Consider the following 24,247-nt stretch of genomic DNA (forward strand, 5'->3'; position numbering starts at 1 on the left):
CTTGCAGTTGTCATGATTATATTTTCTTTTGTTGAAGAAAACCAACTCAAAAAAGCCTTGATTCATTCTGTTTTTCATGATATATTGTGATTTTATCATTATATGTATTCGTGAAGGCTTTCACAGCCAGGATCTAATGGTTGTTGTGGGTTTTTCGGGCTCTTTGGCCATGTTCTGATGTGGATGACATCTTTGCAATTTGAAGCCATGGTGAATAAAAATTGGAAGAATTTCTCAACCATCTCAACAGCATCCATCCAAATATATAATTCACCATGGAAAAAGAAATAGAGGGCCAACTCCCGTTCTTAGATGTCATGGGCCTACGCAAAACTGACCTCTGACTGGGACACAAGGTCTACAGAAAACCCACCCACACAGTCCAGTACCTACACAAAAACTCCAACCACCACCCACAGCAAAAAAGAGGCATAATCAAAACACTGGTAGACTGTGTAAATCGGAACTGTGAAGCTCAGTTTCTCAGTACTGAACTCAACCATCTGAATTGGGCCCTACAGGCAAATGGCTACTCCAAAAATGAAATCACAAGAGCATCAAACCAAGAAAACAACACCGAACTGAAGAAGAAAAACAGCCACCCACAAACAAAGTATTTCTGCCATACATCAAAGGGGTCACAGACCGCATGGGGAAACTTTTGAAAAAACACAAGCTACAAACAGTATTCAAGCCCACCACAAAAATACAATAAATGTTACGGTCAGCAAAGAACAGAAGGGACCCCTCACCACTGCAGGAGTATACCGGATACCTTGCAGTTGTGGCCAGGTATAGATTAGAACCACAAAACGAAGCATCCACACCAGAATTAAAGAACATGAGATACTGCAGACTAAAACAACCAGAAAAATCTGCAGTAGCTGAACATGCCATAAAACAAACTGGACATGAAATTCTATTTCAAAATACCGAAATACTGGACAACACCAGCAATCATTACGTCAGACAGCACAGGGAAGCCATTGAAATCCACAAACACCAGCAGAACTTCAACAAAAAAGAGGAATGTTTGAAACTCAACAAAACTTGGCTCCCACCTCTCAAAAATACAGCGTGGAAAAGGTCAGTGAATTCTACCCACCCACAAGGACCGGGGATCACTACACACAAAAGACCAGCTAATGACACCCATCAACCACAGTGACAGATAATCACTCCTTATCACAACAATACACCCACAAGACACAGTAATCACCCATCTATAGAAAGAGACAAAAGCCTTTCTCACAGCCATAAATACTGCACTCCCAAGCCAACTACACCAGAGCAGAGAGCTCTGTCCTCTGAAGATGCCGGCCACAGAGACTGGCGAAACGTTAGGAAGAACAACCTTCAGAACATGGCCAAAGAGCCCAAAAAAACCACAACAACAATTTTTCATGCTATATTGTGATTTAATGCTTGATACAGAGATCTTGAACATAGTGGATAAATATACGTGACAAAGAACATGGTATAAACAACATTGGGACCTAAACCATCAGCAACCTATCTTTTTTTCCATGGTCTATTGAAGAAAACCCTGACATTTTATCATGTTTAAATTGTTTTCTGATTTTTTTTAATCCTACCACCTCATGACCTATAGCTGCAGATTAAGCTATTTAAAAATGGATTTGTTTTGACTCAGTATTTTTATTTACTATGAACAATATGCCATTTCTGCCTTTCGTAAATATTATGCTCTTCAGAACTGAAGTCAGTTGTTTTACCATGGCATGCTATATACAAAATTCTGCATGTTTTTTAAAATTGCAAATGATGCCTCAGAACTATTCAGACATTAAGTCTGAAAGCATGAAGGGCCAAATGTGCGGTGATGACATGAGGATGCTTGTAAGCCCTATCTTCCACATCCCCACCACAAACAACCTTGATGTGTTCATCACGCCAGGCTATGAATGCTCTTTCAAGTGTGTTCAGTTCAAATGCTCCATTTAACTCTTAAATAAAACTTCTGTATTTGGAAGTGTTAGGAGCTTATTTTGTCTTAGCAAGGCCACATGGGCTGTTCAAGAGATATTGTAGTACTTTGCATACTGTTGCACATCCTGTATTTCATTTTTTTTATAACCTCACTGTCATATAGTCCACATGGGCAATATCCAATATTTTATTGACAGTTGTAGAATTTCCCTTTTCTTCCCAGCTCTCCCTGATGCCCCAAAATTGACCTAAGGGGAGTTTCTAGCCAGTTTTGGAAACTGGAGAATTCCAGTATTTTTCTTTGGCAGATCCTGCGATTCTACTGTTGAAATTTCACTGTTAGATTTTGCCCTGTGTTTTTCTCCTTCTCTCCCTCTCCTCCCCTCTCTTTCTGTACTTCTAACACAGCACAGGATGAAGGGAGTCGTGTCCATGCAAAGTTATGCTATAATGAAAATGTTACTCTTTAATGTGCCACAAGATTCTTTGTTGTTTTCACTTTGAAATTGAAATATGTGTGTCCCAAGAGGATAAGATGACTTTGCTTTTGTGCTATATCAGCAATTATAATAATAAATTTTTTCCCTACTTCTAGCTTTGGGAGCTTTTTTACAAGTTGAGATTTGTGTATACTTATATCGCTCCTTGGCAAATCACATGGGGATCTGCTTTCCATGCTTTTGCCCAGCCCTTTGCTGTGCCACGTATCCTTTTGAGCGCTCAGATTTATTAAATCTAACTTGGTCTCATGGAGAGATTTTGTGCTAGAATCGAAACCCCTAGTAAATAAAATTCATAGCAAGTGAATGCAGAAATAAATACGATGCAAAACAAACTGATGAGACAGCATTCTTTGATTTAGAGAGGAACATTGTGCTTGATGGGAAAGGATGCTGCTAGTAAAGGTGGGGCATTTAGCTGGCTCCACTCCTTCTACAAGGGACATGTCCAGAGAGTACAGCTTGGGGAGGAGTTGTCAGCCCCTTGGACCCTCACCTCTGGCATTCCTCAGAAGTTGTCAATCTCCCTGATGCTCTTTAACATCTACATTAAGCTGCTGGGGAAGGTCATCAGGAGATTTGAAATGAGACGTCATGAGTACACTGATGACGTGCAACTCTTTCTCTACTTTCCATCTTCTGCAGTAGATGCTCTCCAGACCCTGGAAGGCTGCCTGGTTTTGGTCCTGGGTTGGACCAGGACTACAGGCTCAACCTGAATCCAGACAAGACAGAGATCCTCTTCCTGGAGGGTCCTTTAGATAGGTCAGGGGATAATCTCCATAAGATGGATGAGGTACTCCTCTTGTTTACGGACCATGTTCAGAACCTGGGAATGTACTGTACCTGGATCCAGCTCTTTCTTGGGATTTCAAGCTCACAACCGAGACCAGATCTGCCTATAACTAGTTTAGGCTTATTGTCCTAGATTAGGGATCCCTCAGGATGCTTGTGATTGCACTGGCGATCTCCAAGATCAACTACTACAACACTCTCTGTGTGGGGCTTCCTTTGAAGTTGACCAGGAATCTTTAACTGCTAGGCTGGTGGCAGGTGTGGGTAGATTTGATAGCGTGCCCTGGCTACGTGTTGTGTTCTGGCTGAAGTTCAAGGTCCTGGTACTCACATATAAAGCCCTTCACAAGTTGGGATCCTGTTACTTGGCGGAGCGTCTTTAGAGATGTGTTTGACAGCAGCCTCCTATGATGTACTCTTTGCCTCCGCCATGCTCTTCTTTCTTGAAGCATTGTGCCACCCTTTTTTGTATTTGATATGTCCTTCCTATTTTTGTTTTTACACTATTGTTTGTTGTTCTGTTTATTGATTGCTTTTAGCTTATTCACCACCCAGAATAGTGCATATGCACTAATGGGGAAGTATAGAAATGAATGACATAAATAAATAAGAGAGAGAACATCCTAGACATGGAGCTTTGTATTCATTTCCAAGTGGAGACAAATATGAAACCCACAAGCACAGGTGTCCCGGCAGTCCTTCCCCATCTCCCAGAACCAGCCCGGTCCACTTACTGGGCTCGTTGGTGCACTTGTGCCCAGTGGTGGTGATATCATGCCAATCACGGACGTAGTCCCGCTGGTGCTGCCCTGCCTCTCCCCGCTGCTGTCCACTCCAGCAAGGAGGTGGGAAGATGAGTCTTGACGTTCAGTTGCTGAGCAGTTGGCTGAAGGGAGATGTGGGGCAGCATCAGAGGGACTACATCTGATTGATGAGATATCACTGCCATCGGGCATAAGTGCACCAAGGAGCCCACTATGTGGACCAGGCTGGTTCTGGGGACTGAAGAAGCCCTGGCGGGCTTCGTATTTGTCTCCCCTGGGAGATGAACACGAAGCTCCCATGTCTAGATCAGCCAATTATTCATTCCATTCTCTGCTGGAAAGCACTCTGATGTGAACGTCAGTGCAATGTAATTGAAACATTTTGTGTGGTTATTGTCCTTTCAAATTATTCTATCCTGGTTTGCAGTAGTTGCCAAGTATAAGATATGATGGTATTGAATCTTCCTAGGTGGCAGGATAGGTTTTTGAGCTCCTGTGGAGCTCTGTACCATCCTGCTGTGACACAGTGAAACCAGGCAACACCTGTGTATCCTTAACTCATTTGCCATACAGATTCTGCGATGCTTTTTGTTCAAGCAGCTGTGTCTGCTTTCTTCTCTACTCCGTTAAATCCTTTTTTGGGAAGTGCAATATTCATAACTTCTTATGTCAGACCTGTCAAATTCTGGGAGAGAGACTACAAGTAGGTGATGCTGGGAACATAAAAGGTCTCCCTTTGTAATGATAAATGTGTGTTTTAATTTTGCAAAATGTGTTATTTCTGAATACAGTCACTGAAGTGGTTCCTACCAAGTTTAGAAAGTAACATTTTTGTACTCATATTTCCTTTATGTCTTTGCTGTCATTGACTACAGTTGATACATAAGTTTTAAAAAAAAACACTTGAAATTGCAGTAGGGTCTCTTTTATGGCAAATAACAAGACATATTCAAAGCTGTATGTTATACAGGAAAATTGTGGTGAGTTACCACTAGTTTTTTCAGGCTGATTGTTATTCACAATTTAAACAAAATGAGCGGAAATACATTAGGAATGATCTGAAATCTGTCACCAATGAACTGTATAAAGTTAGAAATTAGATAAAGTTAACATTTTTGATTTTTTTTGTGCAGTAATGTAACTAAAATTAATTTCCTCTGAGATTCAAAGTATATTAGTGTTACGCTATCTGTGACGTACATATTACTAATAAAATTTTAGACTGCAAAAATAGCTACTCTTTTCTAGCTAGTCTGGTAACTCAGATTTTCTTGCTGTTCTGCCAGAACTTTTTCTTATTCTAGTTGTCTGATTCTTATGGCAGTTGTATTTTTCATTTTCCCATTTCTGTTATCCTTTCATGCCATTCAAGTGCTTTTTGTTGTTGTTGTTTTGTTGTTTTGTTTTTAATGTGGTGATACTTTTCTGTGGCTAAATGGGAATTTTTGAAAAGATGCTGCTGCTAAAGTAGCTTTGGTTTTAAAAACTGAGTAACATATAAATGTGGCCTGGGTTCCAAATTGTTATTTAGGTTCATAGCAGCTTGCACCATTTTGTGGTTGGAAAAGCTGAAATCGCTATTTGGGCCTATATTTGTCTGCTTATTCAGAGGGCTAGTACGCCAAAGCTAATCATAGCCACTGTGCCTAAACCAACTTTTCCACCCCAAGGAAGTATTACAGCGATGACGTCTCAGTCAGGATCTCTTGAGGGAAACAAAGAGAAGAACAAAGCACTGGGACTAAGATATTCTGTAGTAGTTTGAGGCATTTGCTGAGCCGGAGAAACATGACCAGGGTGATCTGGCTACATTGTAAGCAGCTTCTCTTTTATAACACAGTGGCTTTCAGAGATTTGAAAGTTAGCTCTGAAAATGTAATAAGGGGCTTATTAGTGTCTGTGAGAGATGTCCTCCTCCTCTGTCATGCAGGTGGTGATCCCATGCATGGCAGGTTACAGTGGGAAGAAAGTACGCACCCTGTGGCACAAGATTTCATAACTATGCTAGATGACAAATGACTCATAACATTTTGTCATTTTCTTTAGCACCAAGCGAGTGGACCACTCCAATACAAGACTGGCTTCTCAGCTTGATAGAAATCCAGGTAATTATTAATAAAAGCAGCAACATTATCCTACTTGGTGTTCTGTATAATGGCACATAGTTGAATCCATTCTTCTTTGAGTAAAACTACAAATTTATTTTAGAAGTTAATCACATAGCCATTAATTAAATCCTTCCTGTGTTAGCTTTCACTATGTAGACGAATAGATCTACAGTACTTTGGTATTCATTTATATGTATTTAGTTTGTACCAGGAATTCAGATGCTGGAGAATCTTAATTCTTAATAGTAAGATTAATATTAACTAGAACTCACATTTTAGTTGGGGTTGAAACAGACTTGTACTGTAAGTCTGATTGCTCACACTCTGTTCTCACCACAGATCTTTCAAAAGAGCAACAGATGTGAATGGATCTTCTAGTTGAGTACTAATTTCATCTGATTCCCCCCCCCATGCAGGTTCAGATGACAATAACTTGAATTCAATCTTCTATGAACACTTAACTCGGTCCCTCCAGCACAGCCTTTGTGGAGACCTTCTCCTGGGACGATGGGGGAACTACAGTACAGGAGACTGCTTTATCCTTGCTTCTGACTACCTCAATGCGCTAGTACACCTTATAGAGATAGGCAATGGTTTGGTCACCTTTCAGCTGAGGGGCCTTGAATTCAGAGGTAAAAACTGTCTAGACAAAGTTTTCATTAATTTCTCTAAACCTGCCTTGTGCTTCAGAAGTCTTGTTAATAATTGCTGTTTTTCAATTCAGGAACTTACTGTCAGCAGCGAGAAGTGGAAGCCATCACTGAGGGTGTAGAGGAAGATGAAGGCTTTTGTTGCTGTGAACCTGGCCATATTCCTCACATGCTGTCTTTCAACGCTGCCTTTGGCCAGCGCTGGCTGGCCTGGGAAGTCCTAGTTACAAAGTATGTCTTGGAAGGCTACAGCATCACTGACAATAGTGCTGCTTCTATGCTTCAAGTCTTTGATCTGAGGAAAATACTCACCACTTACTATGTCAAGGTACAATTCTGGGTTTTACATGTTTGTTTGAAATAATGATAAGTGTAGTAATCATGAAATCTGGAGAGCATTGTTTAAAAAGCAAATGATCTGTAAACCACAAAAGGACTAGGCATAGAGGGTAACATCTCTGTATTTTTATGGAATAGTCAGCATCTGTACTGCCCTGATGATACTTACCATTGTAGTCGGTTTCTGGAGCAACTGACTAGAAATGTAGGAACAAACAATATAATAATCTGACGATCAAGTACAAAATTCCCCACTTTACCAACAAAATCTCCACTTTTTAAAAAAAAATTGCAATCCCCTTTTAAATGTCTACAAAACATGTCTGTGCAAACCTTTTGAAAAATCTGGGATGAAGCATCTTCTTGCTCTTTCCCCCCTCTTCTCCTCCTTCTCTGCCCTGATCTGATCAGGAAATAACGATCAAAGTAATTGAATGGGTTCAGCAATTAACAAAGAATGTTCTTCCTCCTTCTCCCTATGTTTTCCAAAGACCTGCACAAATCACAGAAATAAATTTTGGTGAGGTATACATATGCTAATACCTGTAACCCTTTGTCTTTGCAGGGTATACTCTATTATGTAACATCCTCTCCCAAACTGGAGGAATGGTTATCCAATGAAACAATGCAGGAGGGACTACAGCAGTGTGCAGACCAAAATTATGTTGACGTGGACCCTACATTTAATCCTAACGTTGATGAGGATTATGACCATCGCTTGGCAGGGATCTCGAGAGAGAGTTTTTGTGCTGTTTATCTTAACTGGATAGAATATTGTTGCTCTCGGAGAGAAAAGGTAACCGCTATTCAATTATTCAAGACTTCTAGGAAAACCTGGTGTCTTGCAGGTCCAAGAACATGAAAACCTGCTATAAAGACAATAATATAATACAGTAAAAAATCAAAACAACATAAAAACTGAACAAGAAGCTAACAAAAGTTAAGATTTTGTATGTTTAATATGTATTTATAAGTGAGGCCCCTTCACAGATTGCTGCCTTGTCATGGCGAAAGGACTTGAGTAATTCAGAGAAGCTATGGGCTATGCCATGCAGGGACACCTAAGATGGACAGGTCATAGTGGAGAGTTCTGACTAAACGTGATCCACCTGGAGCAGGAACAGGCAAGCCACTCCAGTATCTTTGCCAAGAAAACGCCATGGATGGAAATAAAAAGCTAAAAGATATGACATTGGAAGCTGAGCCCCTTGGGTCAGAAGGCGTCCAACATGCTACTGAAGAAGAGCTGACGACAAGGATAGGTAGCTCCAGAGCTAATGAAGTGGTTGGGCCAAAGCCGAATGGATGCTCAGCTGCGGACGCACCTGGAAATGAAAGGAAAGTCCGATACTGCAAAAAAAAAAAAATGCTGCATAGGAAGTTGGAATATAAGATCTATGAACGTTGGTAAGCTGGATATGGTCAAACAGGAGATGGCAAGAATAAACATTGACATCCTGGGCGCCAGTGAACTAAAATGGACGGGAGTGGGTGAATTCAATTCAGACAATTATCAATCATATCTACTATTGTGGGCAAGAATCCCGTAGAAGAAATGGAGTAGCCCTCATAGTCAACAAAAGAGTGGGAAAAGCTGTACTGGGATACAATCTCAAAAATGATAGAATGATTTCAATATGAATCGAAGGCATACCTTTCAACATCACAGTAATCCAGGTTTATGCACCAACCACCAATGCTGAGGAGACTGAAATTGACCAATTTTATGAAGACTTACAACACCTTCTAGAACTGACACCAAAGAAAGATGTTCTTCTCATTATAGGGGATTGGAATGCTACAGTAGGGAGTCAGGAGATAAAAGGAACAACAGGTACGTTTGACCTTGGAGTTCAAAATGAAACAGGGCAAAGGCTAATCGAGTTTTGTCAAGAGACCAAGCTGGTCATCACAAACATTCTTGTCCAACAACACAAGAGGCAACTCTACACATGGACATCACCAAATGGGCAATATCAAAATCAGATTGACTATATTCTCTGCAGCCAAAGATGGATAAGCTCTATACAGTCAGCAAAAACAAGACCTGGAGCTGATTGTGGGTCTGATCATCAGATTCGTATAGCAAAACTCAAAGCTTAAACTGAAGAAAGTAGGAAAAACCACTGGGCAAGTCAGGTATAATCTAAACCAAATCCATTATGAATACAGAGTGGAAGTGAAGAACAGATTTAAGGAACTCGATTTGGTGGACAAAGTGCCTGAAGAACTATGGCTAGAGGCTCGTAACATTGTACAGCAGGCAGCAACAAAAACCATCCCAAAGAAAAGGAAATGCAAGAATGCAAAGTGGCTGTCCAACAAGGCCTTCCAAATAGCAGAGAAGTGAAGGGAAACAAAATGTAAGGGAGATAGGGAAAGTTACAGGAAATGGAATACTGACTTCCAAAGAATAGCAAGGAGAGACAAGAGGGCCTTCTTAAATGAACAGTGCAAAGAAATAGAGGAAAATTATAGAAAGGGAAAAACAGAGATCTGTTCAAGAATATTGGAGATGTTAAAGGAACATTTTGTGCAAAGATGGACATGATAAAGGACAAAAATGGGAGGGACCTAACAGAAGCAGAAGACATCAAGAAGACGTGGCAAGAATACACAGAGGAATTATACCAGAAAGATCTGGATGTCCCAGATAACCCAGAGAGTGTGCTTGCTTACCTTGAGCCGGACATCTTGGAGAGTGAAGTCAAGTGGGCCTTAAAAAGTATGGCTAACAACAAGGCCAGTGGAGGTGATGTCATTCCAGTTGAACTATTTAAAATCTTAAAAGATAAGCCTGTTAAGGTGCTGCATTCAATATGCCAGCAAGTTTGGAAAACCCAACAGTGGCCAGAGGATTGGAAAAGATCAGTCTACATCCCAATCCCAAAGAAGAGCAATGCCAAAGAATGCTCTAACTACCATACAATTGCACTCATTTCACATGCTAGCAAGGTTATGCTCAAAATCCTCCAAGGTAGGCTTCAGCAGTATGTGGACTGAAAACTCCCAGAAGTACAAGCTGGATTTTGAACGGGCAGAGGAACTAGAGACCAAATTGCTAACATGCGCTGGATTATGGAGAAAGCCAGAGAATTCCCGAAAAACATCTACTTCTTCATTGACTATGCAAAAGCCTTTGACTGTGTGTACCATAGCAAAATACAGCAAGTCCTTAAAGAAATGGGAGTGCCTGACCAACTTATCTATCTCCTGAGAAATCTATATGTGGGACAGGAAGCAAGAGTTAGAACTGGATATGGAACAACTGGTAGGTTCAAAATTGGGAAAGGAGTACGACAAGGCTGTATATTGTCTCCCTGCTTATTTAAGTTATATGCAGAATACATCATGAGAAAGGCCGGACTGGAGGAATCCCAAGCCAGGATAAAGATTGCCGGAAGAAATATCAAAAACCTCAGATATGCAGATGATGCCACTCTGATGGCAGAAAGTGAGGAGGACTTAAAGAACTTCTTAATGGGGGTGAAAGAGGAGAGCGCAAAAAATGGTCTGAAGCTCAACATAAAAAAAACTAAGATCATGGCCACTGGTGCCATCACCTCCTGGGAAATAGAAGGGGAAGATATGGTGGCAGTGACAGATCTTACTTCCTTGGGCTCTATGATCACTGCAGAAGGTGACAGCAGCCCCGAAATTAAAAGATGGCTGCTTCTTGGAAGGAAAGTGATGGCAAACCTAGACAGCATCTTAAAAAGCAGAGACATCACCTTGCCGACAAAGGTCTGCATAGTCAAAGCTACGGTTTTTCCAGCAGCGATGTATGGAAATGAGAGCTGGACCATAAACAGGCTGACTGCCGAAGAATTGATGCTTTTGAATTGTGGTGCTGGAGGAGGCTCTTGAGAGTCCCCTGGACTGCAAGGAGTACAAACCTATCCATTCTGAAGGTGATCAACCCTGAGTGCTCATTGGAAGGACAGATCCTGAAGCTGAGGCTCCAATACTTTGGCCACCTCATGAGAAGAGAAGACTCCCTGGAAAAGTCCCTGATGTTGGGAAAGTGTGAAGGCAAGAGGAGAAGGGGATGGCAGAGGACGAGATGGCTGGACAGTGTCATTGAAGCTACCAACATGAATTTGACCTATCTCCGGGAGGCAGCGGAAGACAGGAGGGACTGGCGTGCTCAGGTCCATGGGGTCACGAAGAGTCGGACACGACTTAACGACTAAACAACAACAACATAAGTTAGTAATGCATAGGTCTAAAGCCAGTTATTATCTCAGACATATTCAAACAGGTTTCACAGGTGTCTGTATGTAAATTTCTATTCTGTCACTGTTTATTCATTTTGGTGTTCTAAACTGAAAAGCTGCAAGCAGTTCAGTTCTTTCTCTAGGAAGGGGATATACCACCACTTTCCCTGTGTCTCTGTTCCTGCTCCATACATTCTGTGGTATTGTTTATGAGACAGAATTGCCACATGAGTCTCTATGTTTTCAGTGCTAACCTTATCCAAGTAGTTTCTAATGTGGAATTTGTCTTATTTATTTGCCATCACATAGAGTTTGACAGTTTCACACATTAAAAAACTTTTCTGCAAAGATGTTGGTTTATGTGGTTGCTTTGCCTTTGCTCAGACAGAATGGCATGTGATGAGACTCCAAACTTTGATCCCAGTGTATTCGCGAAGGCTTTCATGGGCAGGATATGATGGTTGTTGTGGTTTTTTCAGGCTCTTTGGCCGTGTTCTGAAGGTTGTTCTTCCTGACATTTTGCCAGTCTCTGTGGCTGGCATCTTCAGAGGACTGGAGTAGGAAGATGCCATCCATAGAGACTGGCGAAACGTTAGGAAGAACAACCTTCAGAACACGACCAAAGAGCCCGAAAAACCCACAACAACCGTTTGATCCCAGTATTTACTCCATCACCAAATAAAGGCACAGTATCAGCCCATTTAGAGTCTCCATATGGATGGAATGACATCACTTGTTTCTGGACTGCTGTTCCTGTCAAGCAGGAGACACCACTTTATTAGTGTGCCAGTTGCAGGGCGGTAGGGGAAGATGTTAGGGAAAGGAGTGGATTTTTGTTGTTGTTAAAGAAGTTCTGTCACTAGCCCAAATTCAATACCAGTGTTGCAGTATCCTGTTTCATTACTTTGGTTAGGTAGTGTGAAATCCAAGATGTGTGCTCCCACAGCAAAGGCTAGGCAGTCCCCTTATTGATAGGAAAAAATAATCATCTTTTCTTCTTAATCATTTCACTTTCTTCTCTGCCTAAAGCCACTGAATGCAGATAAAGATTCTTCCCTGGTCACACTTTGCTATGGTCTTTGTGTCCTTGGCCGGAGAGCTTTGGGGACTGCTTCCCATCATATGTCTAGGTAATGTACATTTCTTATTTCTGAACTTGAGAGGTCATTTAAATCATGCAATTTCATAGTACTTTGCTATCCTTATGATTTCAGTGTGCAAACATATGTCCAAATTACTTATATATCTGATACGTTTCTGCAGAGAAACATTATAAAGGAAATGACTGATTCAGACATAGGGTTAAAAGGAAATAATGAACTTAGTCTCTTTTCTAGTAATTGCACACAAAATTTTTCCAGTTCTTGGATAGGATCACAGTCATAGTCTGTCTGCACCAATTTCAAGAGACTGACTTTCCAATGGAAAAAAATCATCTGCTTCAAATCAGTGACAGCATAAAATAATGACATTGTGACCCTAAATTCTGTCAGTCTCAAATACGTAGTAAATTTATAACGCCTGTCAACCACCAAGGAATGAGAGGATGGTAAGGCATCAGCAGGCTGAAATTCCAGATTACCTTTACAAAAACAGAATGTACCGTGTAAGAATTTGAGAGGGAAATGAATATGAGACGGTCCAAGGTTTAGAACAGAAATTAGAAGAAAATGGCTGTTTTCACTCAGATAATTATGGTGTTCATTATAGAAAAAATCTTAGCTGCAACTCTAGTTGTCGCCATCATCCACCTGAAGGATTTAAGCTGTTATGTTCATGGATATATGAGGATAATTAATAGCCCATGAGCATTTCAAAACCAGGCCTTCAAACAGACATATTAAGATTTTAAAAATCACTATTGTTGTTTTAGTTCTGATATAAGTTTGTGTATAATGGTAGTTCCAATCTGCACTGGCTATTTTTAAGCATAGAATTGGATATTTTAAGAGTTCTGCTAATATAGGTGATACAATATTTGTGTTAATGTTTTGGCTTTCTCTTCCTGCTGAACAGTAATCTGGAGTCCTTCCTCTATGGACTACATGCCTTGTTTAAAGGAGATTTTCGTATCTCGTCCATTCGAGATGAATGGATCTTTGCAGACATGGAATTGCTGAGGAAAGTTGTGGTCCCTGGAATTCGTATGTCATTAAAATTGCATCAGGTATAAAGACTGTTTATATATGTATGCATCAGAAATAGAAGTGAAGGTTAGTTTAGCTGAAGTTGCCTGCAGGTGCTTTGTTGCACTTCCATTATACAGAGATTTGAGTCTTGTAAAGCTCTTGCACTAGGTCCAAAAAAAAGGAGATAGAACATTTGTAGTTATGTACAAAGACTATTTTTAATGGAAAAAGTCAGCCTACCCAAGAATTGACTCTGTACTTTGGTAAAAGTAATCTTTAGTTCATATGTTATATATGTAAACACATCGCTTACTTACGGCTTTTTGAAAGTACTGTACTGTTTTTTGCCAGCTTGCATGGATAAGTTTATCCAAATACTTCTTTCCCTTCCTGAAAAAGCTTAGCTTTGGAAAATCTTAATTTTACTGAAATGGGTCAATCTTCAGAACTATTTTCATAACTAAATGTTTTTGGGAAATTTCTAACTAGCCATATTTCTTTCATGTAGATAGCAATCTCTGCAGCATTTAACCCTTCCAAGATTGTTAATCACTGCTGCTCAAAATAATTCGGTGTACATGGAAATCACTTTAAAACATTTTTGGGGGATTGGCAGTCCCCTAGCTCTGATTGCATAATGTTAGTGGATGTTAAAATGAAGCGCACTTTGTTTCGCAATGATGATCTGTTTGAACAATGTTTTCACTCCTCCGTTTAGGACCATTTCACTTCACCAGATGAATATGATGACCCTGCTGTTCTTTATGAAGCAATCACATCCCACGAACAAAATCTGGTTATAGCTCATGAGGGTGACCCTGCTTGGAGAAGTGCTGTCCTTTCCAATTCTCCATCTCTGCTGGCCCTTCGCCATGTGATGGACGATGGTACCAATGAGTACAAAATCATTATGCTGAATAAGCGCTATTTAATCTTCAGAGTCATTAAAGTAAGTCACTTTTTGTGGAGTGGGAGGCACAAAGCTTTCCAGGGTGGCTTGCAGTAAATCTGAAGGCTTTCCCACATACAATGGTGGTGGTGTTTGAGATTTTGTTTTAACAACTGTATTCATGCCAGTTGTGAAGTACGTTCTTGGTGTTAATGTATTTGGCATTTTAGTGCCACTGTATGCAAGTGTTTTTAATAAAATGAAATAGGGAAAGGCTTGGTTTATAGTTCTTGAAGCAGGATAGGGAAACTACACCGTTCTCTCAGTGTAAAACTTTTAACATTATGATCCTAACCATGCTTATTCATAAGTCTGCTTAGGATTGCATCTTAAAAGAAGGTAAGTTGCCCTCACTTAGACAGGTTGCTATTATTGTTATTTCTTGCAGTTTGTTTGTGGCTCTCCTTTTAAATAACTTGTGAGTTTGTAGGTTTAGTTTGGCATGGGCAGCTACACAGGGTCCAAAGCTGGTAGAAAAATGGGCCTGGTGCAGCTCCCTCTTTTTCCATTGCTCACATATTTTTTCTACATGCTAATCTCAAACTTCTTTTCAAAGCCAGAAACAATGGAAATGCCTGCCGTTTTTGGGGAAAAAAAGTTTATTTGTCCTTCCCAAAATGGTCAAACCCCACCACCACCATCACCAGTGTCATTAAAATGAACAGTTACACTCATTGGAGACTTCTGGGAACCTGCATAGGTCAAACCCTTGTTTTAGTTGGTGAATCTGGCAGTGAAGATTCGATCTCATAACTTTCAAGTAATTGTAGAACCAGTGACTGAAATCTAATAGTAAGTCACAACTCGAATATGCTCATTGTATTTGTGAGGATCTGATGAATCAACACCTATGTGAGTTCTGTTGATTCATTAGCCTTACTCTGGACTTACTACTGGATTTTTGCCATTATGTACAAAATCTGAGGATACTTGCTGGATAGTAGCCTGTTTTGTTTCCTGTTTCATTTTGAGGTGCTTTTTATGCGACTTACCTTTTGGATTTTACAGGTAAATAAGGAATGTGTGCGTGGCCTTTGGGCCGGACAGCAACAAGAGTTGGTCTTCTTGCGCAATCGAAACCCAGAAAGAGGAAGTATCCAAAATGCAAAGCAAGCTTTGAGGAACATGATAAACTCATCATGTGATCAACCCATTGGATACCCAATTTATGTCTCTCCTCTGACAACTTCCTATTCAGATAGTCATGAGCAGCTCAGAGAGATTCTTGGAGGTGCCATTAGCCTGGGAAATATCAGAAACTTCATAGTATCTACATGGCACAGGTGAGCTGCTAAAGAGATTTCCAGAGGTCATTCACTAACATCACTGGGTTTCCTCACAGCTATCTTAAGCATATCTTACATTACAAGGGTTTTTATGCTTGCTTACTTTCCTTTATGTAACAAATGCAGGATAGTTTTTGAGATGCAAAATGCTCGTTCCAGTTGCAGTATCAATTTGTATTTCATATTAAGCCTGCTGATTGTGCCCAGAGGTCGTGTGCTATGCAAAATCAGTTCATCATAAAATGCACATATTTTTCTCAGGATCCAGTGAGGCTCTGGAGCATGCTCAGAACTGCATAAGTAGATTCCTTGAAATCAGTGACAAACAAAGTGAATTCATGACAAGTAATTTTTCCAGTTGTGTGAAATCCTTCTTTATAGCTCTTTCATAGCGCATTATGCTAATTGTTTCAAAATATCATACTGTGTTTATCACATATACCCATATACTTTCTCTCTTCATTGCATTTCCGATTTATTTCGAATTTATAGCATTTCTGTGCTTAGATTCTGTAATGTATGTTTCAATGTTGTCAGGTTATGCAACTTGGTGTCCTTACAACAGCTGTGTAACTTGTACTTCAATATAATGGAAGTGGATTTAAGCGGAGGAGGAAAGTATTCAAAATAGTGACATCAGGACCCAGACCATGTGTTGTGGGATGGTTTTGGCTGGAATGGCTCTTTCTATACAGTTTTGTAAGGCTTCTTTCAGAAGAGGTACTTACTTCTCTTTGTCTGTCTTTATGTTTCCATCATATTCAGGTTAAGAAAAGGCTGTGGTGCCGGCTGCAACAGTGGAGGGAACATTGAAGATTCAGATGCTGGAGGAGGAACCTCCTGCATAAGTAATAGTGCAACTGCCAATGACTCCCAGAGTAATGTGTCTCAAGGAGGTGGTGGTGGAGGAGGAGGAGGTGGTGGTGGTGGAGGAGGAGGAAATGTGACAGTTGGACTGGCACCTGGAACAGGACTGCATCCAGCCACACCTCACCCTGCTACTCTAGGTAAAGCTGAGCTAGTGCACAGGAAAGTATGTCTTTAAATATGATGCCATCGGGTAGGGAACCTTTCGCATTCCACTTGTTATTGGACTACTACTGTCAGCAGCCCTCTCTGGTAGTCAGGGATGATGGAAGAAGCAATCCCACCAACATTTGAATGTGGAGAGGAATCATAAGGACCATAGGTTGCATGCAGTCTCCTAGGGACTTTTTGTGATTCCTAGGCCCATTCTGAACCCCCCAAACCCTCCCATTTGCTACCACAAATATAGAAAGAAAAAGGGGATAAAGGGGCCAAAAATGCTATTTACATACCTGGGAACTTCAACAAATGGTGATTTCCCCGTAAAACCAAGTGTGTTTCCCATGTCATCTTTTGCCCACCTGGAGAGAGTTTCACAGAAATGCAGTGGACTTCCTTGGCCTTCTAGTTTTGCGCATGGTGATTGATGAGTCTTTTGGTGAGTCTTAGGTACTGAAAATTGGCCTCTAGACATTTTGGAGTTTACACACTCTTGATCCATGAACTTACAGATTCCCCACCCTTGCCTTTCTGCTTTTGAGCATGCTTTTGGGTGTGAGGCACAAGGAGGGTTCCCCTGTCCCCCATGCAATGAGTTCAGTGTGTATATAGAAAACTCAGAAATCCTCTAACAAATTCTTGATATGAATATAGATGAGTACCATTTAACTAACTGCCTTCTTGGGCCATGTCTAAAATACTAACTTGATAGCAAGCATATAATCATCTTGTCCTCCATTTGCATTTTATGATTCCAGGGAAGGACCTGGGGTGCATGACTGCCACATTATACATTATCATTTAATTTATTTGTGTGGCTGCAAACACATCAACCAGAGAATTTTCTCCACACCATGTCCCAAACTGAACAAAAAAACTGGTAATATGGGAAAACTCTCTGTTGCCTGAATGTCTTGTGTTACTTCTAGAAGACATTTCCCAAATTTGAACTTGAACAAAGACCAGTACAAACAAGTACATGGCAACATGATAGAATTTTGTTTGAAATAGTGCCACAACGTGCACCAGAGACAATGTGAAGGAGACAGTTATCACCATGTTACAAATGAAGTTGAAGGTAGTTCAGACATTTGCCAAGGCTCACCTCCAGCTCATGTCGTCTTGGCAGTCGTACTGGAGGAGGAGATTGCCAGGAAGAGTTACCGTATTTTTCCGTGTATAAAATGACACTTTTTCCTAAAATAATTAGAGGAAAAATTGAGTGTCGTTTTATGCACAGAAGGAAGCAATTGCTCAGCTGCCTCTTGCCGCCCTGCTGCCCAGTTGCCTCTTTCAGAGCTCATGGCTTGTCCCCTCCAGTGGCCGAGCCAGCAGCAGCAGGAGATGGAGGCGAAGGAGGATTCACATGCGCTTGGGCGCTAATTGTTGCTGCCTCCCCGACCCGCCCAGTCACCACCTCCAGTGGGACTGACGGGGCTCAGCTCACGTCGCCACCTTGTCCCCTCCGGTGGCGGAGGCAGCAGGAGGCAGAGGTAAACAAGTACTCGTGTATGCTGGGGCGCCTCTTCCTGCTGCCACCGCCGGATCACCTCCTCCAGCGATCGTCTCCTTAGGGCAGGGGACAAGGCCGCGACATGAGCTGGAGGTGAGCCTTGGCAGTCGTACTGGAGGAGGAGATCGGGTGGGCAGCAGAGGCAGTAGCCGCAAGAGACGGAGGTGGAGGAGCAGTTGCCAATTAACTGCTCCTCCGCCTCCATCAAGGGTCAAAATTAGGGGGTTGTTTTATACATTGGGGGGGTCATATACATGGAAAAATACAGTATATGTCAAAAGCACAAACTATATTCTGAAGTATATGAGAAAAGTGTACTTAACCTTTGCTTTTGTGGCCATATATATTTCATTTTAGGCACCAGCCATAGCGCTCATTCTGTGCAGTCCAGCCTTGTCAGACATTCCCCTGCTCGTGCCTCAGTGGCCAGCCAGTCATCCTATTGCTACAGCAGTCGTCATTCGTCCCTCCGCACGTCTGCTACCGGCTTTGTGCCTTGCCGACGCTCTTCCACCAGCCAGCTCTCCCTGCGTAACCTCCCATCCTCCATCCAGTCACGTCTGTCCATGGTGAACCAAATGGAACCTGCTAGCCAGACGGGTGTTGTCAGCGCACAGCATGGCCTACCCTCTTCAAGCAGCTCCAGCCAAAGCATCCCAGCCTGCAAACAGCATGCCCTTGTTGGCTTTCTAGGGACAGATGGAGTGAATAATGGTACCGATACACAGCTGGGTGCAAATGTGAGCCCTGTAAGCCAGACACAAACCAAAAGGGATGATGTTGTATACAGAATCCAGGTGAATTAACCAGAAAAATTGATTTGATTTTTTTTCCTGTCTGCCTTTCTCTTTGATACCAGGTTTTGTTTCTAGCTGGTGATCTGTTCTCTGTCAGTTCTAATGCACTATGATAAAGCAAAATTGTGGCTGTTGTTGTAAAATATTTGTGGAGGTAAATAGACCTTTTGGGACTGACAATTTCCTACTTAATATGTAGATAATAAATAATGAATAAAGGAAGTCGAGTAATTATGGTGGCAGATCATCTTTCCCTAACCCTCAAGTTGGATAATAAATTTATATTTAGCTCATAGTTAGCTGCCTCTAGCATATAAATGACTGTTGCAGTGAGTAATGAAAAAATACAGACTTGCACACACAGACAGTAACATTTATCCTTATAGACAAAGGGGCCTGGAATTTGGAATCCAAGGAAAGTGTGTATAAAGGGAAATACAAAATCCCTCTTCTGTTTTCTGAAGTGCAATCTCAGGAGAAAAGTACAGTGTGTGTGTGTGTGTGTGTGTGTGTGTGTGTGTGTGTACACACACACACACACACATATACACATATATATATATACATATACACATATACATATACATATATATATATACACACACACTGTACTTTTATTTATTTTTATATATATAAAATATATTATATAGGTGGGGGAAAGTGGCTAGGGCACTAGTGCTTCTCTAGAGATTATTGAACTGTATCCAGTTGTTGAATTGTATCCAGTTGTACCTCACCATCCTATCTAGGTAGGAGAGTTAGGAACTGACAACATATGCAAATACTCCACTTCTCTTTTAGATGGATTGTTTTGCAATAATGTATGCTCTCTCTGTTCTAGATAATGGATCCCAGCCAGGTACTGGAAGGGATCAACGTGTCCAAAAGAAAGGAGCTGCAGTGGCCAGATGAGAATATAAGGTTAAAAGCTGGGAGAAACAGCTGGAAAGACTGGAGTCCTCAGGAAGGCATGGAAGGCCATGTAAGTTCCACTTTGAAGAGTAGCACATTTGTTCTAAACATGTTGAATGTACAACACAGTACCATGTGTTTGTGTTAAAGAATAAATCTGAGCTCTAAAAAAAGACTAATTGAGCAGTTATCAATATTTGAATTTAGACCTAACAAAAGAAATAAATGTAATTCACAGTCTGTAATTGATGGTAAATATGGGGAGATATTCAAACTTTGTTTCTACACTTGAGGAGGGGTATGAAGCTGAATCAGGCATTGCAGTGCTAACCAGTGAGTTTTCCCTAAACTCCCATTTATCTGGTTTCTTGACATACTTTCAAGCTGAATCTTACATATATAAGCTCTAAAACTGGCATATCATAATTAAAATACAGAAAGAAAGTTTGACGTCTAGTATAAGCATAGAAGGCATACAGTTTACACTCTCCAGGTGTTGCTAGAGTTCATTAGGTGTGGGAGTTTTGGATTTTTAGTTTTCACTAGAGCTCCCAGAACTCACGAGGAACTCCCTGAGCCAAAATTCTGCTAGCAGTAGCCAAAAAAAATCAAAGCCCTCCCAGATGTTTCATACACCTGTGGCCTGATAAGTCCCTCTTTGCAGTGATGGTGATTAGCCTGAACAGGAGGAAAGTAGGGAGGACTGGCTGAACTGCAAGGAATTAGGGGACTGATAGTCTGCTCATTAGGTGCTGTAGTGTACAGCATGCCTCTCAAAACTGCTACCAGTCACATAATTTCTTGCAGCTCCCACCCACTTTCTTCCTCTTTAGGCTAATGGCTGTCACTGCAGAAAAGGACTTGCTGGGCCACAGGTATGTATTGAAACTTCTCCAAGGACTTCTTGTTTTGTTTTGGCTATGGACAGCCAAATTCTGACTAAGGGAATTCCTGGTGAATTCTAGGATATGTAGTAAAAACAACCCAAAAATCCTATGCCTCATTCTCTCCCCTCAACCTTCACCACTGGCTGCGTTGCCTCGGGCTGGTGAGGACTGCAGTTCGACAGTATCTGGAAGGTCACAACTTCCCCACTCCATCCTAAATAGAAAAAGAGGACCCAGTCATCTAGTTGGAAGTGTCATCTTTTCATAAAATAGTGCAGAATTTCAGAATGATGAAAATTATATCTCTTTGTTCTCTTATTTGCTTCACTGCCCACTAGGTGATTCACCGCTGGGTGCCTTGCAGCAGAGATCCAGGAAGTCGATCTCACATAGACAAAACCATCTTGCTAGTCCAGATTGAAGACAAATATGTTGCTGTGATTGAAACTGGAGTCCTAGAACTTGGGGCTGAAGTATGACCTATTTCGGGTGGAGAACTTCTTGATGGCCCTCTCCAAAAAAGTTTAGAAATGAAGTGGGAACCCAAGAAAAGGCTCTCAAGTAATAGGAAAAGACTTGAAAACCAAGTGGGTTGCTGTGTCCATATCTGATTCCTCCCAAAAATAAAGGGGGAGGGATGCTTTTTTAGTATTTTTTTAAGTTAGCTGCTGAGGAAAATGTTGTGCATGAAGGGTAAACATATTTTATCTTTTGTTTTATACTTTATTTTATGCATTGCAATGCTTTAAAAGAACCCCACATATTCCCATCTTAAAATAGGAACATCTTTTTTTTCTAATTGTTTTGCCAAAAATGGCTGTGTTGACAAAATAATGTGGATTCTGTTTTTTTTAAAGCACCTTGAGTAACATACAGATTTTGAGTTCGGTGCAAAACAGAATTGAGAATTTATTCATGGCAAGGGTGACCAGACAGATTCTTATTCTTTGTGGATGAAAAATTTCAATGAAAAAAATGCACTAATATTTTTTTTATGGCAATGCACTAAAAAAATCTGAGATTGCTCAGACCATTTATTTATATATATATTATATGTATATAAATATATAAAAAGAAGAAAATACAGTTATTTAAATTGCCTTTGGGATTAACCCCCTTCAGCTCCATGTTCATATTGTTGATAGAAACTGTGCCATTGATTCGTTTTTGGTTCATTATATTAGATTCACAGTGTATTCATACTATCCTATTCCCAATAAAGGTTGGAGCATCAATAACTATAGAATAAAACACCAGACCTTCCTGCTCTTGGTGAAATCAGCTGATGCTGCAGATTTGCAGCCATTTCACTTTTTATATGTAGACCCAATCACACAATTGTGCATTTTCTTCCTCTCCACCGGGTTGCTTTCCAACTTAGAACCAGCTAAACTAGACTATCAACATCTTTTGGAAGAAGCTTGCTCCTTAGAGAGAAACTGGGTGAGGTCCAAAATTTTTAAGTGGAATTGTGACTTTCATTGTGTGTTGGGACTTCTTCCTTATATTCAGTCAGGTGAAACAACTTGACTTTTTTTCTTTAAATTAAAGGACAATAGAAGAGGCTGACTGTCATATTACTTGTACCATTTCGCCTTTTTCTCTCCCTTTAGTCTTTATTATCCTTTTCTGTGACTTGAATTTTATTTTCAGTGATTATATATTATATAATAACTGTACTTTTGAGTATAACTGTGAAACTGATTTATGTTGCATATCTTAGGTTTTACTGTGTTTGCATTTTTTTTAAGTGTGTGTTTTCAGGGAAACAAGATACTCAAACAGCATTGGGGTGAAGAGAGGAAGCGGCCGCTTCTTAACTTACCACTTTGATGACTTGCAGCTTTCAAGAAAAGTTGTCTATGTTGTGGTGGCTTCTTGTGTGTGATCTGGAACTCTATGAGGCTCAATAGGAAGCTTAACACAGTCCGCAACTGTAGCTTTTAGAAGCAGCCATCTTCTCTTCTGTTTAAATTTTCCAATGTTAAAACGATTCATGGGTGATTTCACAAGGGAGGGACTTGAGCAAAAATCAATATCATTTGCATACCTAAGTAAAGAATGGAAGTCTTTGTGATCAGAGAATATTTGAGGTAAATGGCCTAACACAGGTAGTCCAATGTCCAAAAAAAGGATGCTATTCTATGTAAACTGTCAAGTTGAACTTTTATTTCGTAGTGTTGTGGATTTCACTGCTGCAGATAAGCTCTTGTTATGTGCGTGATATCCAGACTCAGTTTCAAAGAAACATACACACACAAATGTGAGGAAACACTTGAAAATATTGTTCATTTTTTCTAGATACATGAATTATCGCAGGAATGTCAGGATGTCTTCAGTTTAGTACCAGACTCTCTTGGCATTTTCATTACCATGCCAGCATGAGTGAAGCCATCTTCTGTTTTTTGATGGGTCACTTTTTGGCTCCCTTCTCAATTGTATATGTATTTATCACTTCCATCTTGAGTTTCACAAGGATAGTAAAGGAGGGACGACCAACTTTTGAGAAAATCAGTGATTTCTCACACAATTACACCTTTCAGTTACAGTGTCAGCTTGAATTAGGCAAGAGCATAAGTATAATGTGGCCTGTATTAGATTTCTCTGAGAATAAGATCTAGTTTTTTTCATTTTAAACATCTGGTTGAGAATAAATATCCGACAAATCTGTTAATTATATTAGACATTGCTTACCTAATCAGAGACTAAAAGGCTAATTTTAAGCCCCCTAATTTGTTCATATTTGGATATATTTCTAATTTAATTTAGCTGTTAGTGAACATGATTTCACCTACACCAGTATCAGATATACATCTCATCTACCTAGTGGTGAATGCGTTGCAAGAAGATACACAATCTGTTTCACCTTCAGGTTTCTGAACTTGCCTATGACCCATTAATTTGGAGATCAAATTCTGAGATTCTTGCATTTTAACATACAACCATCTATGTAGTGCATATAAAAGTTTTACACAAAGCTTGTCTACTTTTTCCTCACTGTATTAGGAGAACCTATAAACCAAAAAGATTAAACTTCTATGTAGCTTTTATTATGTGGAGGTATAAGATGACCCAGTACTTTCATGAATTGATTACCATCCATCCCTTCAGCAAGATGAGCAAAGGTTTCTTGAATTCTAAAAACTTTTCAAAACATTTTGCTATTCATTATGAACTATTTTATGTGGATACTAGTCCACTTATATAAATTTTTCTCTGCTTAAGACAAACTTTGGTAATTTACATCCAGGAACTCTTTATGCAGATTCATTTTTCTATACTTAATATTTATGTATCTATGTTTAATAAGCTGACTATACAATGAGGAGTTCATCTTTAAACAGAAAAGCATACTTAAGTTCCCCAGTTTATGATCCTGGGAACTTAAAGCAAGAACTTTCCTTACCTCATTTTGAAAGGCTTTG

At 40.3% G+C, this 24,247-nt stretch overlaps 1 protein-coding gene across 7 annotated transcripts in view; it reads left to right on the top strand.

The window, feature by feature from the left end:
* The window catches only part of PCNX1 (pecanex 1), a 117,895-nt gene extending 93,993 nt beyond the window's left edge, over positions 1–23,902 (top strand). For all 7 annotated transcript variants that reach the window (XM_020788508.3, XM_020788509.3, XM_078390696.1 and 4 more), the window contains 14 exons: positions 2,546–2,654; positions 4,583–4,712; positions 6,056–6,114; positions 6,534–6,749; positions 6,842–7,095; positions 7,672–7,902; positions 12,353–12,453; positions 13,340–13,490; positions 14,171–14,401; positions 15,410–15,684; positions 16,453–16,694; positions 18,584–19,023; positions 19,865–20,005; positions 21,161–23,902. In XM_020788508.3, the coding sequence (XP_020644167.3) occupies positions 2,546–2,654; positions 4,583–4,712; positions 6,056–6,114; positions 6,534–6,749; positions 6,842–7,095; positions 7,672–7,902; positions 12,353–12,453; positions 13,340–13,490; positions 14,171–14,401; positions 15,410–15,684; positions 16,453–16,694; positions 18,584–19,023; positions 19,865–20,005; positions 21,161–21,301 (2,721 nt within the window). In that variant the 3' untranslated portion in view covers positions 21,302–23,902. The remainder of the gene's footprint in view (positions 1–2,545; positions 2,655–4,582; positions 4,713–6,055; positions 6,115–6,533; positions 6,750–6,841; positions 7,096–7,671; positions 7,903–12,352; positions 12,454–13,339; positions 13,491–14,170; positions 14,402–15,409; positions 15,685–16,452; positions 16,695–18,583; positions 19,024–19,864; positions 20,006–21,160) is intronic.
* Positions 23,903–24,247: the final 345 nt, after the last annotated feature.

This window comes from Pogona vitticeps, chromosome 1, assembly GCF_051106095.1.
Source record: "Pogona vitticeps strain Pit_001003342236 chromosome 1, PviZW2.1, whole genome shotgun sequence".
Lineage (NCBI taxonomy): Eukaryota > Metazoa > Chordata > Lepidosauria > Squamata > Agamidae > Pogona > Pogona vitticeps.